Source organism: Antrostomus carolinensis, unplaced genomic scaffold (genome assembly GCF_000700745.2).
Source record: "Antrostomus carolinensis isolate BGI_N321 unplaced genomic scaffold, ASM70074v2 scaffold138, whole genome shotgun sequence".
Lineage (NCBI taxonomy): Eukaryota > Metazoa > Chordata > Aves > Caprimulgiformes > Caprimulgidae > Antrostomus > Antrostomus carolinensis.
The window spans coordinates 15,874-33,285 of record NW_010330631.1 but is presented as its reverse complement, the minus strand read 5'-3'; the positions used below and the strand labels follow the sequence as shown (position 1 = coordinate 33,285).

Below are 17,412 nucleotides of genomic sequence, written 5' to 3'. Positions count from 1 at the left end.
CCCCCTTTTTTTTTTTTTTATATACTTAAAATAAAAACCCCCACACTCCTTCCTATCCTATTTCTGTCTCCACCTAAATTCTTTGTGACTCTAAAACCTTTTACAGCTTTTGCCTGGAAAGAGAAGATTATAGTGAAATGCTGTTCTTCCCAGACTGTAACTAAGAAGATGAAAGCCTGCATTTGGCTGTTCAATAAATGGTGAAAGTCTAGGCAGGACTTGAATTCCTAATGTAAACCCTTGCAAAAGTGTTTTTGGCTACTATTTGAAAGAAACCTAGAAAGGTCTCAGCTTGCTCTCCTTTAATAGACTGTGTTATTACATTGTGTATTTGCGTTAGTTCACCATCATCTTTTTTTTCCCTTACTGGCACTTCCATGTTGTCATGTGGATTGAATCCTATGCTTCATTCTCACGTGTTTGAAGAATCCCATGCAAGCATCTGCTGTGTGTTGCCGAGCATGTCAAATCCATGTTAGCACTCCTGCTTTTTCCTAGCACTTGTGCTTCTTCCTACTCTGTTCAGTTCTTCAGCTGATGTTTCCTTTCTGGAGTGTTGAATGCCCTGCCTCCCCGTACCTTCCCTTCTACACAATGTTCTGTGTGTTGATTCTTACCAGAATGATATGAGAGCAATGCTTCTGGTGATAGTTCATTCAGTTAATGATGTTCCTTTTTGCAGTAACGAAAGAAGTTGTTGCCTTGGGAACTGGAACAAAATGTATTGGCCAAAACAAAATGAGAAAAACGGGTAAGTATGGTGTAAAATCCAAGAACAAACTATATATGCTACTTTCTTTCTTGCTACTGTCATAGAATCAATGAAAATGTCCAACGCTCAGACTTCTGGATTGAAGCCAGAAGTCAAGAAGAGAGAAGCTTAGGCAGCCAGAATGGCTGTCCTGAAAGTTCGCTGCGCTTGCTGCCTTAAAGGTGAATAGACTTTTTATATGTGGAAATGTGTAGTTCGAGCCCTCAGTCTGCATACCCAAAGGCTTAATAACTAAAAGCAAAACAAAATGTAAGGAAAATAACTGTGCTTCAGTTACCTCTTACAGTCTAGTTTTGCTGTGGTCTGATGCAAAAGATAGCACTGCTGAGTGAGGATCGAGGTGATACCAGAAAGGTACTAACGGACTTTTTCTCCCTTACTGTATATTCTGCAGCTAGATAGTTTTAAGTGTTTGTACAGTAAATGTATGGGATAGATACGTGACTTGCCACAGTTACCACTTCTTACCATTTATTATAGTACTTTCCTTGCTCTGCATGTCCATTTTCTTTATTTTGAATGTATCTGTACTCTCTTCAAGGAGAGGGGAGAAGCCATAGTAATTAATGCTGAAAAGTGACTGAGGAGGAAAAGTGCTTGTCAATATGTAGGTAGAGGGCTTTCTACCCTCTTTAGACTTAAGAGGAAGAGTAGAGTAAGGTAGGAGAAACGGTTTTGAGTGTACCGGTTTTGGGCTCTTCTGTAAAACATCCTTCATATTGAAATGAATTAGTGGAGCAAAAGAGAAGAAACTTAAATTCGTATCTTAGATTTTTATGGATGTTTCTTGTGACTTAGCCATCTTAGGAGAGTATTAGTACAAAAAAATTTCTGATTGATTTAGGAAAATTGTGATTAAACTGTGGTACTAACAGTCTAGATATTAAGAATCAAAGTAGAAATTTGACTAGACAAAAGTAAAGCTAGTTCTTCTCTCTGTTGTTTGCCTTCAGTGATCTTAAGTTTAGAAAATATTTTCCTCTTACAATAACGTTCATTTATTTTTAAATGAACTTGGTTGGTAGCTAACCATGTTACTGGTTAGCTGTTAGAGAGCTTTTAAACTTTAAATTTGTAGAACTGTTAAAGAGGACTTTTATCACCTGACCTTTTATTCCTGAAATAAAAGCTGAACTATAGATCCTGTTCCTTTAGATACCACAATAGGCAGACTCTGCAGTAAGTTTGAAGATGAGATGTGTAAATCTGGTACATATCAGAATTATTTACAAGAAAATTAATTTAAATTGTAGGACATAGTGCAACAAGAAGCTTCAACCAATAGCTTAACAAACACTTGAAATTTTCTGGATATTATACTTAATCTGAGAATATAAAGATTTACTGTTAAGAACAAACATCAGGAAGATTTTGAAGGAAGCCAGTGTTTATTCAACCTGAAGGATTTCAGAAGAGTTAAAATTTAGTGTTTAAACAAGTCTCTGACTTGCTGCGGTGTGAGGACTTTCATCGTTTCTTTGTGTAAGTTATTGACCTCCTTTTGTAGTGATTGGAAGTTTAAATAATACCAGTGTTAAACCTTCAAATGCTAACAAATCTGGAGAGCTGTCATATGTCAAATTCTGTTTGCTTTGTTCACCTCCCTTTCAGTAATGATGCCTGTTCTTATTTGGTTGTTGCTTTAGGAGACATTCTGAATGACAGTCATGCTGAAATTGTGGCAAAGAGGAGCTTCCAGAGGTGAGGCATGATGTTTATGTGCTGTTATTGTGTACCACTTGAGATTGGTTGTTGTGGTACAAATGGTTTTGACCTATATCTGAAACAGGAAGATTTTGCGGCTTCAGGGATGAGAATGTAATGAAAGAAGCAGTATTACTTCTGTGTAAGCAACTTTTTTTCCCTTTGTTAGCAAGAGTTTCACCTAATTTTTACATCTCTGGGTGGTGTTATGGCCCTTTCACAGAAGTTTGTTTCTTCTTCATTCTTGTAGAGCCTCTATAGGAAGAAGTAGGATCTCATTTTATGTGAATGAAATGTCAATGCTGGTTTGATGACTGGCTGTCAAGGGTAGCCTTTTAGCCATTTTTCATATACCAGTCCTCTTGTTAAAATGGGATAAGCTGGTTCAAGGAATTGAGCCAGGAGAATAGTAACGCTACAGAAAAAAGTGCATTTCTTGTGTCTTGATGCCACTAAACTGGCTCTCACAGAACTGGATGAGTTTCAGTGCTGGTAAAAATACAGAGTGGGAGGAGGGGACCTTAGATATATGAGTTGAGGAGATATTTAACTCCACTGAACCCAACCCTTTGAGGTCTGTTATTAAGATTCCAGTGATGCATTTGTCTTTATGGAGTGTATTGGATCCTGTCTATCTGTAGAAGCATAACTGATTGGCTCCTCATAGACTTCATCAGGAAAGAACAGGCATTAACGGGCGTCTAATTTTTGTGCTTTTCCCATGCATCAAAAATGAAGTAAATGTTGCATGAAAACTTTCTGTCTAACAGGTATCTTCTCCATCAGATGTGGCTGGCAGCTTCCCATCAGCAATGCAGTATCTTTATTCCAGGAACTGGAACTGGGAAATGGAAACTCAAACCAAGTATCATATTTGTTTTCTTCTCCAGTCATACCCCATGTGAGTATACTGGAGTGAACCAATTTCATGGCTCCCACTTGTAGAATCTTTATCCTTTGCCTTTTGTTTGTCTCTTTTTGGTTTGGAGTGAGAGTGAGGCAGTAACTCATGTTATCAGTATGTGCCCTAAGATGTACTTGACTGGTCTTCCACAGATATATTTGGCATTTTATCTCACTGGATGTGATTCATGAGAACTCAGTAAATCCAATATACTGCTCATTATATGGTGGAATACTTCACTTTCTCTTTAAACAATAATAGGTACTATTTTCTTTTCCAGAAACTAACATACTCGTCAGAGGTCTTGTCATATCTCCTGGTTGCTTTGCTTCAAACATTGTCTCCTTGGATTCAAATTTCAATGCAAAACAGTGACACAGTTCCTAAACAAACACCCCCCCCCACCAAAAGCGAGCAAACAAACAAAACCCAACCACACAAAAAACCTCAAACCAGCAAACAAATAAAACCAAAACCCAAACAAACCAAACAAAACCAACAAAAAACCCAAAACAAAATAGGAAAAAAAAAAACACAAGAAAAAACCCCAACAAACCAAAACCAGACTCGCAAAAAAAAAAAAAAACCCAACCAAAAAAGCTTCACCCACAAAACACCACTACCCCTCAACCCAAAAAGTCTTATGGAATAGAATGCAACCTTTTGTTTTGTCATGCCAAATGCTCTTTGTGCGTGTTTGTTTGTTTTTGGTTTTTTTTAAACAAAAACAAACCAGCACCACAAAGATATCTTCAAGAATCTCTTGGCAAAATGTGGGAAAGCAACCTCTTGGCCTACCAGCTTATCAGACATCTTGATGTTACCACACTCTTACCAGTGTATTCTTCAGCTAGGCTGTTAGCAGAGAAGTCTAAGCACTCTCAGAATATGCCTCGTCAGTACTTTACATAGTGAATTAGTTGCTCATACATTTTCATTATTTTGATGGCATTGCTGGAATATGCTATGATGGTTTTCTTCATTAGTGCAATATGAGAATAGAATCTACATCTTCAAATTTAATAGCAAGAAGAATTTCCCGATTGCCTTTTTCTCACATGCCTGTTAGGCTTTGTTTGCTTTGAACTGAGCTTCAGAATTCTGGTTTTGAGCTTGTTTTAGCGGTACAGATTAAAATTTCCATCCCTATTTGATAGGTTATTCTTTAATTATTCTTTTGAGGTTTGTATTGTTTAGATCAGACTAGTTTACCTGTGAGTCTTCAGCACTGCTTGGAGTCTGTCAAATGCCTTTGACACCTTTTGCTTTATAATTTTTGTTCTAAATTTTGCTTTTTTGATTATTTCTTAGGTAGAATGCGAAGCTTGAGATTAAACATATATTGGCCCAAATTTCAGTGAAGTCTGATTCATTGTTGTACAGGGCAAAAAGTAGTTAAGTCTTCCTGAGTACAAATCTATGAAAGCTAGTAGTAGCCATAATATTACTGATGTGATGTGTTCCAGTTGTGAGATGCGTTTTTGGCTAATTTTGATGTTACTACTTTTGTTCTAGGTGGAGATGCTTCTATTATTCCAATTAGTGAAGGAGAAAACCAGCTTTCTAAGCCAGTGACTGGAGATGATGCAGCTGGACAATCAGAAGAGTATAGAAGTAACCATGATCATTTGGGTCTAGAAGATAAAAGGAAATCAGAGAAAATGGCAAGTAATCATCTAATCAAGAGAATTAAAACTGATGATGATGGTTATTTTTCTGTAATTACTGAAGACCTGGCTGTTCAGCAAGTGTCTGTGAAACAAGATGACACAAATCCAAAGAGCTGTGAATGTTCTGCAGAGTTGCAAACATCTCATAAGGAGACTGGCTTAGGGAGACCGAAGATTGTAGATGTTTATAGAACTGGAGCAAAATGCGTACCTGGAGAGCTGAGTGATGCCCAGATACCTGGGCTAGGGTATCACCGTGTGGGACTATTACGAGTGAAGCCAGGTCGTGGGGACAGAACATGCTCTATGTCCTGCAGTGATAAACTGGCTCGCTGGAATGTGTTAGGGTGTCAAGGAGCTCTTCTGATGCATTTCCTGCAGCATCCAGTGTATCTGTCAGCTATTATAGTGGGGAAGTGTCCATATAGCCAAGAAGCTATGCGGAGAGCAATTATTGAAAGGTAAGTGCTCTCCTTTGGAAATCCGATAGCATGTACAGAGACAATGAGTTATGGAAGACAACGTGTCACGCAAATATCAGGACTTTGCACCAAAGTAATTTGCAGAGAATGTGAATTTGCAGAAATTCACATTTTTCAGAAAGTAGCCCTGTGTAGTATGGAGAAAAGGTGACTACTGCTGGTGGATCAGACTTGAAGATTCACAAAAGAATGTACATTAGATTCAGGATCCCCTTGGTTGTCCCTTCATGGAACGGTGAGAAGCTGTTCACCACCTGAGTTTTTCTGGAAGCCTTCCAGCAGAAAAAGCAGCTGGAAGGACACAAACTCGGCCTAGTAAAAGTTTTTCAGTGTAATGAACTTTTCTTGCCCTCTTCCTGATTTTATTTCCTCAAACTGGGTCAAGAAAACTTAATTTTTTCGGTTATCCATATTCCACAAAGTAATTCTGAATATCTCTAAGTTCCCTTTTATAGAATTGTGTTAGTGAGCAAAAGCAGTTTTTATTTTTTGCAGGACCATTCCTAAAATTAAATTTAAAAGCCTCCAAATCTATCCATCCTGAAGGCGATCTGACTGAAGTGGCTCTGAATGAATGAATAGGTAGACTTTTGCACTGGGTAAAGGATGTCTTTCTGGTTGTCCTTACAAACTTTTTATAACTTAGCCTTAAGTGAAATTCTTAGTTCTTCTGAAGCTTTTGCTGATTTTAGATCCTGCTTTCAGACTTATTTTCCAGCAAGTAAAAGATTCAGCATTTTAAACTTGCTTTGAAGGGAATTGTAGTAAAAACAGTTTACCTTTTGCTGTCTTCCTAAGCTTGGATCCAAACTTAGAATTTTCCAGGAGATTAATATTTGGGTTATTGCATATGCATACAAGTCCATCTCATGTAAAATTTCAAAATTGTATTGTCAGTCTGTTCTCAGTAGAGGTTTTTGAAAACTGCTATTCTAAAGCTTTGACTGTATCATGTGCCTTCAGGTGTGCTGCATACCCCACGGAAACTGAGTTCTAGACTTAATGCAGAAATTGCTGTGGAGTGGTGGAGCACATTTAGGTTTAGAAAGATGAGTGCTGTTTGGCAGACAGATTGGAAAGTCATGATTTCATGTCAACGATGGTTTCTATTAGTGTTCATTGTCAGTTTGTTGATTTTTGAGCAAAAATTTGTGCTTCTGAGACACTTTGCACTTGCATGCAAGATAATATTACTCATTGATCAATTCCACCACTTACATTCACACTGATGGGGATGTGCAGTGCAAGCTCACTTTTTGTAGTCTTCATGCAGTCTGAGGGATGCACTTCAGAATTCTACCGCGAGACTCTGGGCCTTCAGCTTCTGTAAAGGATGATGTTTGTGGCTCTGCAACTCTGACTTTGGCGTCCTTGTTTCTCATCCTCCTGCTCTGCAATGTAAAAAGAAGTGGAATTTTTGAATATGATCAAAATGAGGTTGGACTAGATGATCTCCTGAGGTCCCTTCCAACCCCTCTGATTCTGTGATTATGTGATCCACCTTTAGGAATGACTGAAATGGCAGATAGAGGAGGCAACAAGAAGAGATACTCTGCTGGACCTCATATTCACCAGCAATGTGTGTAAATACCTGAAGGGAGAGTGCAAAGAAAATGGCACTAGGCTGTTTTCAGTGGCGCCCAGTGACGACAAGAGGCAACGGGCAGAAATAGAAACAGAGGAGGTTTTCTCTGAACATCAGCAAACGCTTTTTTTACTGTGCGGGTGACAGAGCACTGGCACAGGTTGTCCAGAGAGGTTGTGGAGTCTCCCACCTTGGAGATACTCAAAAGCTGTCTGGACGTGGTCCTGGGCAGCTGGCTGTAGGTGGCCCTGCTTGAGCAGGGAGGGGTTGGACCAGTTGACCTCCAGCTGCCCCTTCCCATGTCAACCGTACTGTGGGACACCTAGTATGTGACAGCTTATACTGCACAAAGTATACTGGAAAAAGTCAGACTGAATTATGTTAGACTGGAAAGGCAAAGCTTATGCGCATAAAAACTTGTCTGCTTCTTTAATCTGAATTGTATCCAAGAATTCATTTTCCTCCCTCCTGTGAGTAGTAGAGCTCTGATAACACAGCCTGTCACCTCAGTTAAATTTATGTGAGAGGTGAAGTGCACTGCTGCTAAATGAGGGAAGTACACTGGCTTTCTTGCTTCTGAGATCCTTGAGTTGATGAAAACTATCCCAGCAACAAAAGGATACGAAGTGGATGTTTTTCTTGCTTAGGAGGTTGAATCGGTACAACAAAGGAATGTGCAAGCAGTAGAGGAGAGTAAATAGAACTGGGCAGAGTGGAGGGAAAGGAGAGAAAGAAAGAAACCAGGGAGCTGAACCACTGCCTTTAAAAGGCAGTTACTAGACCAGTTCACCTGAAAGGTTTGACTTTTTTTAGTAATTCCTTTTCTCCATAGCCTTGCATCCTTCTAGGATGGTTATAAAAGAGGTCATAGTATATTAATAGCGAAATTCTAGCTACCTATCCAGTGGAGCTTCCTGGATAATCCTTTCCTCACTCTGTAACACATGGGACAAGAATTTGCCCAGCCTCATTAGTCTTAGGTTGCAAAGTCAGGCTCTTTTTCAGACTATTACATCTGACAGTAAGAACCTCTTCCTGCTCTGTGTAAATATTATGGTGATTAAACACATGCTGTTTTTTTCCTCTTCATATGATCCTAATCCCATTCAGTGTGTAATGGTAGTTTAAGGTAACAAAGATTAAACTATACATGGAACTGTAAGGATATTTTGTATCTTTCTAATCTTTGATCATTAACCTTTAGGTTCATAAAACAATTGTTAACATAATATGGTTGATTATGTAAATACAATTTTTTTTTGTTGTGATTGCAGAACTATATTGCAGTTTTCATTCTGCATACTTTATCTCCATTGATTATACCAGTTTTTAACTAGATCTTTTTTACAGTCAATTCATTGTAGTTTTTCTAGGATGTACAAAGTCTTAATAAAGTATGTGGCTTTGTTTTTTAAACAAATACTTTTTTAAAGGAAAAAATGCCCCCAAACCTCCTTGTCTCTCTTCTATAACTTATGCTCAATTTATTTTTAATATAAAAGTAACATGGTTTAGATTATAAAGGGAAATTGCACAAAATCTTCTTGTTTGGGAAGACCAGACTTAAAATCACTTGCATTTTTTCCATGTTTACTTTAGGTGTCAGCACATCTCATTTTTACCAGATGGTTTTCTCACTCAGGAGGTTAAGCTGCTGCAATCAGATCTTCGATTTGAACACAGCCGTCAGGCAATTCAGGAAGTTCAAACTAACAGCAAAAAAAAACTTGTTCCTTGTAGTGCAGGTGAGTTAACTTGGGCTAGTTGCATAACTGTGTGCAAAAGTCCAAATAGAAATTAGGTGGTTTTGGTGCTTTCCTAAAATGGAACATTGTTCATTGCTAGTGCTAGAGGCAAAGTATGACTTAGAGCAAGAAATTAATTTCAGGCTGGAATTTAATTGTTAATAATATTCAGCTCAGCCTCTAGTTCCCTCTAGGGAGTTTTTAGACTCAATAGGTTGATGCCATTAAGAATTTATAAGTCTGTTAGTTATCCTAGTGAAACCAGGACAATAATTTTTTAAAAAAAAAAAAAGGACAGAAAATAACCAGCAAAAGTTCTGAGGGCAATAAGAAAACAGAATGTGGTGGGTTGACCCTGCCTGGGCACCAGGTACCCACCAAGCTGCTCTGTCATTCCCTTCCTCAGCAGGACAGGGTGATGGGGAAGAAAATAAGATGAGAAAAAAACTCATAGGTCAAGATAAAGGCAGTTTAATAAAGCAAAAGCAAAGGCCACATGTGGAAGTAAAGGAAAACAAAAGATTTATTCTCTACTTCCCATCAGCAGATGATGTCCATCCACTTCCTGGGAAGTAGGAGTTCAGTATATGTAGTGGTTTCTCCAGAGGACAAACATCATAATAATGAATGCCCCCTGCCCCTCTCCCCCCGTCTCCTTTTTTCAGTTAGCTTTTATTGCTGAGCAAATGTCATGTGGTATGGAATATCCCTTTGGTCAGTTTGGGCCAGCTGTTCTGTCTGTGTACCCTCCCAAGATCTTGCCCACCCCAGCCTACTGGTGAGGGGGGAATGTTGGAGGGACAGCCTGAATGCTGTGGGAGCACTGCTCAGCAGTAGCTAAAACACTGGTGTGTTATCAACACCTTTCTAGCTACCAGTACAAAGCACAACACTATGAGGGCTGCAATGGGGAAAAGTAACTCCATCTCAGCCAGACCCAATACACACAAACACCAAAAGACTTCTTGTTTCAGTTATTTTTGCATTCTCCTTGATCATGAACAGAAGACTTGCCATGCTGAGTCATGCTTGTAGTTGCTTCAGAAATCTGTGAACACAGAAAGAATACAGAGTAGTATAGGTTTAGTTGCTAGATGTTTTGGACATTGCATTTTTTGTCGTGGTGATGAATGAATATGCACGTCACATGATTTAGCAATGTAGTCTTATTGGGGGGGGGAAACCAATGGAACTGCCGCTGTATGTGTATGGTTAAGCAGTTTCTTTAAACTTGGACCTACTTACCTTCCACTGTTGTATACTTTTCTGGCTTAACTGGAAGTTACTCTATTACAATAGAGCTGATAATAAAATAGAATGGAAATAAAGGGTTCCTTCATGGAATTAAGATTCATTAAATTGGAATTATTTACAGGTGACAGGAAGGAAAAGATTTTGATTCTGTGAGATAGGAAACAAAATCCATCATTGAAAAATGTTGCCAGTTTGCTTGGTAAAAAAGATCTGAAGCCAACTGTGACTAAATTCGTGTGTGTGCCTTTCTTACTGTACTTACTTAGGTAATTCTGTTAAATAAAGATGAATGATGCTTTATCACACTTTTTTGCATATATGAATTATGCTAGGTTGATTTTTTACTTGAAGGGGGTGAAAATCAAAATAAACTAAATTCAGGGCTTTTACACTGAGTAATGAAATATGCTTGCTAGGAACTTTTCATCTGGTATTTTTAAAAAGAAAAATGTGTTCCATTTAATATTTTGAAGTTTGTGATAACTATGAAGAAATGAAAGAATAGAAAACATTTTAATTTTTAAGTAAATTTTTATCTGCTTGTCAGAATCTGGTACCCTCTGACCAGGTAGGTTTAGATGCTCCATACATGGAGGATTTAATGTTTAATACCAGTTGTGTGTAGTCAGTGTTATTTGACATTACATGGGATTTTTAAGGCCAGGTTGGATGAGGCTTTGAGCAACCTGGTCTAGTGCAAGGTGTCCCTGCTGATGGCAGGGGGGGTTGGAACTAGATGATCTTTAAGGTCCCTTCCGACCCTACCCATTCTATGATTTAAATTCAGTAGAGTGATATAGATCACAATGTAAGTACAATTTACACTTAGCAGAGTATGGCAATTGCAGCATACAGTTGAATCACAATACGAGTGTGATTAACATAACCAGTCTCCATAATATGCTTTATTTGTGTAGTTTTTGAAGGAGAGAAGCTGTGCCTGTGCAACTGTTTTTCCTGTTAGGAGCACATAAATGGGAGAACTTGGGGAACAAAAATTGTCTAAAGGCAGTAGGAGTTAAAAGAACTCCTACTTTGTTGTTAGGTTATGGAGGGACAGATTGGGCATGTCGATCAGTTTTGTTTCTGTTAATGTGCTACTGATGCTTTCCTAGTTATTTATAAATCTATAAGGTATGGCATGCAGAGTTTCAGTATTGAGTTGTTTACCATCTAAGACAGTAATCAGGTTACCAGAATGTGGGTAAAGGATAAGGTTGTTAGCTATCTTGCCATCTTTTCCAACAAATTGTTTTTATTTGACTACTAGCTAATAACATTTTTCAAGTACAGATATTTGATGTATGTCAGTTATCAAACGTAGAGAAAACTATTTAGAGTATACAATACACAATAAAATAATAGTACACAATAAATCAATATGAAAAACATAAAGTGACTGGTGCTAGTAGCTTGGAGGAGTATTTCACAGCCTGATAGGAAAATAAACCATCTGACTCAGAAATTTCTTCATATTTTGTCCAGACAGGATACACAAAATAAGGCAGGATCCCCCTAAAAAGGGAGAATTACAAAGCTGGAGACCAAATATTTAGAGGCACGGATTCTTGAAGGGCCTGATTAAGATGAAAGTTGTGCGTGTGTGTATGTATATATACTTTTCAATTAATTTTATTAAACAGAATTTACCTCTTCTTTTAGGTGCTGGAATCCTGGCCCTAGAGAACCATGTTCCTCTTTCCAGTTTGAATTATTTTGGGAAGCAGCATAGTGTCACGTGAACATGTAGAATGAAAGGAACTGCTAAGTTCTGCTTTTGTAATGAGAGCATCTCCCTTGTTCACAATCCTTTCTTCTACAGCTATCAGCTGGAGTGCTGTCCCTGAGCAACCTCTGGATGTCACCTCAGATGGCTTCCGGCAGGGAACAACAAAGAAGGGGATTGGGAGCCCTCAGAGCAGGTGTGAGAATGTTGTGATATCTGGATACCTGTATCTTGTTAGCATGCATGCCTCTGTCAGCTCATATGACAAGTAGTGCGTTGTCAGAACAGAAAGAAACCTAGGGAGTGAGGAAAAAGAAGAAAGGTAGGGAGCAGGGAAAACTGAAGAGTCACTGTGTGAGGGAGAGAAGGGGAGCTGGAATAACAAAAGTTGAATGAAAGTTAACAAGTTTATCCTACTTTTTTATCACTATTGATTAAAGAGAGCATTACAGATAATGGTGGAGGGGACTCTGATAATTTTTTATTAAAAGACAGCTTATTTATTAGTGAAGCTAGCAGAATTTTTGCTTTCTAGCTTTTGAGTTGATGACTGTGAAGGGAATGTGTGTGTGTTGCAGGTTCTCTTTTTTACAGATTTATTTTTCTGTAAGAGTTGCACCAGCTGACCTGGATATATGATTGTTAAAAGTATTGCTTTGAAATCTGACTTCCTGCCTTAAAGTTTGAAAATGTTATGAAGTGCTTGCAGCAGATTCCGAACACAATGCATGTAATCTTTCCAGTTGTTGTCTTGACACTGTACTCTTTAATAAACTTTATAATCTTCTATTAACGATTAACGTTTAAGGAAACAGTTATGTAGTTTTCTTGTGGTTGAGAGTAATTATTTGTAAACACCTGCAGACAAATTTCTCCATCTCTCTACACTTTCCTCAGCTTAGGTGAGGTGACTAAAATTATTGTTGGTCTGTGGAAATTCAACTTGTAGGTTGGGGTCATGTTTTGGTTGTTGGCTGCTTATACTACCAATTTATCCATGGTCATATTGTTCATTTTCCCCAGGATTTCTATGAGAAAGAAAATAATCCTGACAGTAGTGAATAAAATTATAAGTAGACCTTAGATCATTCTCATGGAGAATTCATTCACGTGCCTGTGAGTTGCATATTCTGAGCTTCTCAAAGTTAGGCTTGACTTGACTGAAGTTTATCCTAGTATATCCTAGTATTTCAAATTTCCACTGGAAGAAAATGACCAGGAACTTTGTGGTTTGTGACCAGTATTGGTGTCTGGGGTATTGTTAGCACAGGTGACCTGGGTGGCTTTTGAGACAGGCTTTATGTGCACTGTAGAATATTAGTTTTCTATATGTAATATATTCCAGAAGATGTGTGAAAGATCGAACAAATTGACCAATCCCTTTTTCTCAGTAAGCTTATACTTGTTGTGCAGCATTTGTGTATCAGCTCTAAAACTTGACTGCCATCTGCTAGCTGCCAGTTTGCACAAAACTGTGGGAGCGTAATTATTGTTGAGAGATCCTCCTCTCTTTTTCACATGTGCTATAAAATCACTAAAACATTCAAAAATTACTAGAGAGAGCCTACAAGACTGTGATTGCAAAGGTCTCCTTTCCTTAGGAAATCAGGATGAAAAACAATGTCAAGGAATCAGTAAATGGTTTATACTTTTGTGATAAATAGTCACAAAGGAACTTTTATCATGAAAATAAGGAATTTATAGCCTTATTGGTGAGGATGTTTAATAATAAACAAGACCTGTATTTCTACCCTGTTTGGTTTCTTTTCCCTCAAGGAATCTCAGGGTGGTTGTTTGGGTTTTGTTTTGTTTTTTTTTTTTTCCCTCCTCAATATGCGAGTTAACCCTAAATAATAAGGAAGGTAAAGCTGACTGACTAAAAGGAATTTGTAGGTAGATGTCTGGTATGTCCTTTTGTTAATGTTTAATTAACTAAAACACCAAAAACTAACTACACTATGAACCTTTGAGAGATTAACATGAAGATGGAATTTTAGAGCATCTTTGCATGCCGGTTTTGGGGTTGTTAAAGAACATAGTAGCAAAATAGGAAGATTTTTTGTTTGATGGGTGGGGTATTTTTGTTTTCAATGTTTCTGGAGAATCAGCTTGCACATGTTGGAAAACTGAACCAGTCATTGTGAAGACAAGTGTATTAAAAAAAATAATTAAATAGAGAAAATAGCTGGGGCTTTCAAAAACAAACCATGCTTTATAAACAGCTCTTCTCTTTGGGGGAAGAGAAGAGCTTAAAGCTGACAGAGATGCATTTGCTGTCTTCAAAGACCTTTCAAACTTTGCCTCACTTTATCATTTGATGAGCCTCTTTGTATTTAACTGCCCTGCAGCTGTCGCTGAATGTGCCCTCATCACCATTGTGAAAAGGACAGCATTGTTCCAGATGTTTCTTCTGGTTCTTTTGTTTGTTCTGGGTTAATACAAAGTTGCCAGTTTGAACAAGCCTTTGGGGTCCTTCTGTGCTTGTTTGATCAGTTCTGGGACTAGTCCTTCTGGCTCAATCTTGGTGTGGTTGTGCACAATGATGACAGTGCAGTCTCACACAGATAATGTGATAGTTTTTACCAAAAATGTTCAGCTGGGATGTACTATTGTGATCTGTAAGAGGAAGTGTGTTTCTGATTTCTTTTTCTTTTTTTTCCCCCCATCAGATCCAAGATCTGTAAAGTGGAACTCTTCCATACATTCCAGAAGCTAGTGACAAGTATTTCACAAGAGGATCTACCAGATACTCTCCGGTAAAGACATTTTTGTTGTCTTTAGAAGAGTGAAGTTATCTTAATGAAGGTCAAGAATACTGGGATGATACCAGAATCTGCTCATGAATCTCACTTTAGATAAGTTAACTGTTAAAATTTGGTACTTGAAAAATACAATGTACTTGATGATTTAGGAAGACTCTCTTTTTGTTCTTTTTAATCATCTCCTTGGAGAAATAGCTATCGCATCTCATTTATTAATGACAGAAGAAATGGCAGGTGATTTGTTTGTTTGGAGTTAAGATCAGAATTTGGGGCAGCTCATCTCTTCTGAAGACTTACTACAAAAGGGTAAACTCTGTTCTCGATCAGTGGAACCTTGTCCTTCTCTTGCACTAGATCTACTGTCTGTTGGACACCTCTTCAACTTGCTGTCTTGGCAGAAAACTCTACATTTTGGGGTTTTTTTCTGAGTTAAAGTGGTCTTGTCTGAAAGTGGCAGTGGACAGCTGGGGAAGAAGGAGTGAAGAGGGAGATGAGAGGAGGAAGTAGTATCTTTTTTGAAAATGTGAGCTGTTAGTGCCTGTAGCACTGTACCCTTGGTGGCATTCAACCCCCCCATCCCAAAATTATGAGGGTGTTACTGATACCTGGTTAGTATTTAGTAAGTCTATCAAATGCCACTTCTTTGAATATTTTTTTTTTTTAATGAAAAGTCTAAACTAAAATATTTTTTAATCTAAGTGTATGATGAAGTAAGAGCTAATAAGGTGAGATAGTGTGTAGGGCTCTTTCTGCAATGCATATGTTATGTAGATGAAGACTTTCTGGAAAGAACAGAAAGAAGCTTTTGTCTGAGGAACCCATACATAGAGGTTTCTTCTACATTATTAGAAACAAATTTGGTTTATCAGACTTGAGTTTCTTGCGGTAATCATCTGGTCTGGAATTGTATTACAGGCATTACATATCTGATGGTAATCCATCCCAAATAGCTACCATAGAGCAGGGCATAGTTTCATATATACAGAAACTTATCTCTCACTTTGGCTTAGAGATTCTGAGAGATGTAGAAGGTTCCAAATCCATTGCCTTGGAAGATTTATTTTATTTTAGACTTATTTCCAGGTATGATTCCACCAGGTCTGGGATGCAACTATACCAGCTGTTTAGCTAATTTAACAGCTTTTAGCTGCTGATGAGGGTGGTCCTGCAGCAGCCACTGCTGCTACTGGCTGTAAATTCTTGTTTTTTTCCCTTGTATCAGTAGCACTTCTCCAAACCTCGTGGTGAGTCAGTTAAATAGCTAACAACTTCATTGTTTTGTGTGTTTTCTGTTGGACTAATGAGATGAATTGGTTCATGGAAAGCTAAAGCAGGTAATAAAACCCGTACAAAAGAAGTAGGAGGTATGTGTGGCTGGAAGCAGGGGAGATAGGCCATTTCTGCCTTTCATGGTACCAAGACATTAGGTGAGATTAGCCAAAGTAAGCACACCCTGGGTCTTTAATTATTAGATCTTGCTTGGAGTTTTGTGAATTAAAGATTGCACTTACCTTCTATGTCTGTAGAAGTGTCTCATAACTGTTTTAAAGTTCTGATGTCAACAAGAGCCATGCCATTTCTGTAATTGTTTCAACCAATTCTAAAAGTAGAGATATGCTTTCCCTTTAATTCTGTTTTAAATTTAAAATGATTAGCCTCTTTTGGGTGGGAGTCTGTCCTCACTTGTTTAGCCATCATAATTTCCTCAGAATAGAGTGTGAGCTGGTGAATTGTTGAGTAGGTGACTCATTGTGCTGATCATGTGCTGCTTACATAAAGTTACTTCACCTCAGGGCTGGCTTTTCTGGACTCCAGTGGCTTTGTAATTTCCTTTGACTTTTTTGTCCTCTACCATTTTTCTGTCTGTGTTTCTTTTGACAAAGTCCAGCTGATTCACAGATGCGGCATCATTTGTAGGTTGCACAAACTCCATTTATACAGTAGAGGCGCTAGCTCACCAATCAGCTTGTCCAGTTGCTTTCCTTTTGAAGTCTTTGTTTTTCCTGTTCTTCACTTAAAAAGCAATAAAAAAAGGTCTTTGTAGTGCTGTTTCCTTTTTATTCATTTTCCCTTTCTATGCAATATTCTGATGTGTTTTCTTCCTTTTCGTCTGAATTTGAGTGGACTTCAGATAAGAAATCCCACACTCAAATTCTTTCCTCTAAGCTCCTGGGTATTTAACTGTTACCCGGTTTTGTATTTTCTTCCTATTCAAGTGTATCTTTCTTATCTTCCACAAATGGTTGGCTTTAATGCTATGCTGTCACCCAGTTTCCTTTCCCCACTTTGCCCCTAAATTCCCGCCCTGCCTCTTCTAGTCTGCTTTTTGGTCTCTTTCCTCCCATCCTTTCTGTACCATCAAGGGAATCTCGTTCTGTAGTCCCTTCAAATTTGCTGAACAGCTTGTCTTGGTAGTTTTAGGGTATATTAGGACAAGGATCATTCTTTATTTAACTCTTCATCTGCTGTTGTCCACTGTCAGACCTAGGATACTGGGGCAGTTCAAGCTTTACATGGAATGAGTATACTGAATCTGATGTTCTTTTCTTCTTTCCTGCATCTAAAGTTGCTTCTCCTGCTTTTCATGCCTTCCTTTCTCTTTCATTCTTTGCTCCTCTCCAGAGGATCAGTACAGGCACTGTTAAATTGGAACAGGTAGAGAGCTTACTGGGGGTAGAACTTTGCTGGCTCTCCTAAAAGGCAATTTTAGGAATTTGTAGTGGTGTAGCTTGGCTAAGATGCTAAGCGTAACATTCAGTATTTGTTTTTTTTAGGATTTATTTTACTTGTTTTCAGCTGAGACTGTGA

At 38.2% G+C, this 17,412-nt stretch overlaps 1 protein-coding gene across 1 annotated transcript in view; it reads left to right on the top strand.

The window, feature by feature from the left end:
- The first annotated feature begins 683 nt into the window (after positions 1-683).
- ADAT1 (adenosine deaminase tRNA specific 1) overlaps positions 684-17,412 on the top strand; it is a 21,461-nt gene continuing 4,732 nt past the window's right edge. The window contains exons 1-7 of the mRNA XM_010172941.2: positions 684-751; positions 2,419-2,473; positions 3,247-3,377; positions 4,896-5,511; positions 8,717-8,862; positions 11,939-12,038; positions 14,512-14,598. Of these exons, the coding sequence (XP_010171243.2) occupies positions 739-751; positions 2,419-2,473; positions 3,247-3,377; positions 4,896-5,511; positions 8,717-8,862; positions 11,939-12,038; positions 14,512-14,598 (1,148 nt within the window). The 5' untranslated portion in view covers positions 684-738. The remainder of the gene's footprint in view (positions 752-2,418; positions 2,474-3,246; positions 3,378-4,895; positions 5,512-8,716; positions 8,863-11,938; positions 12,039-14,511; positions 14,599-17,412) is intronic.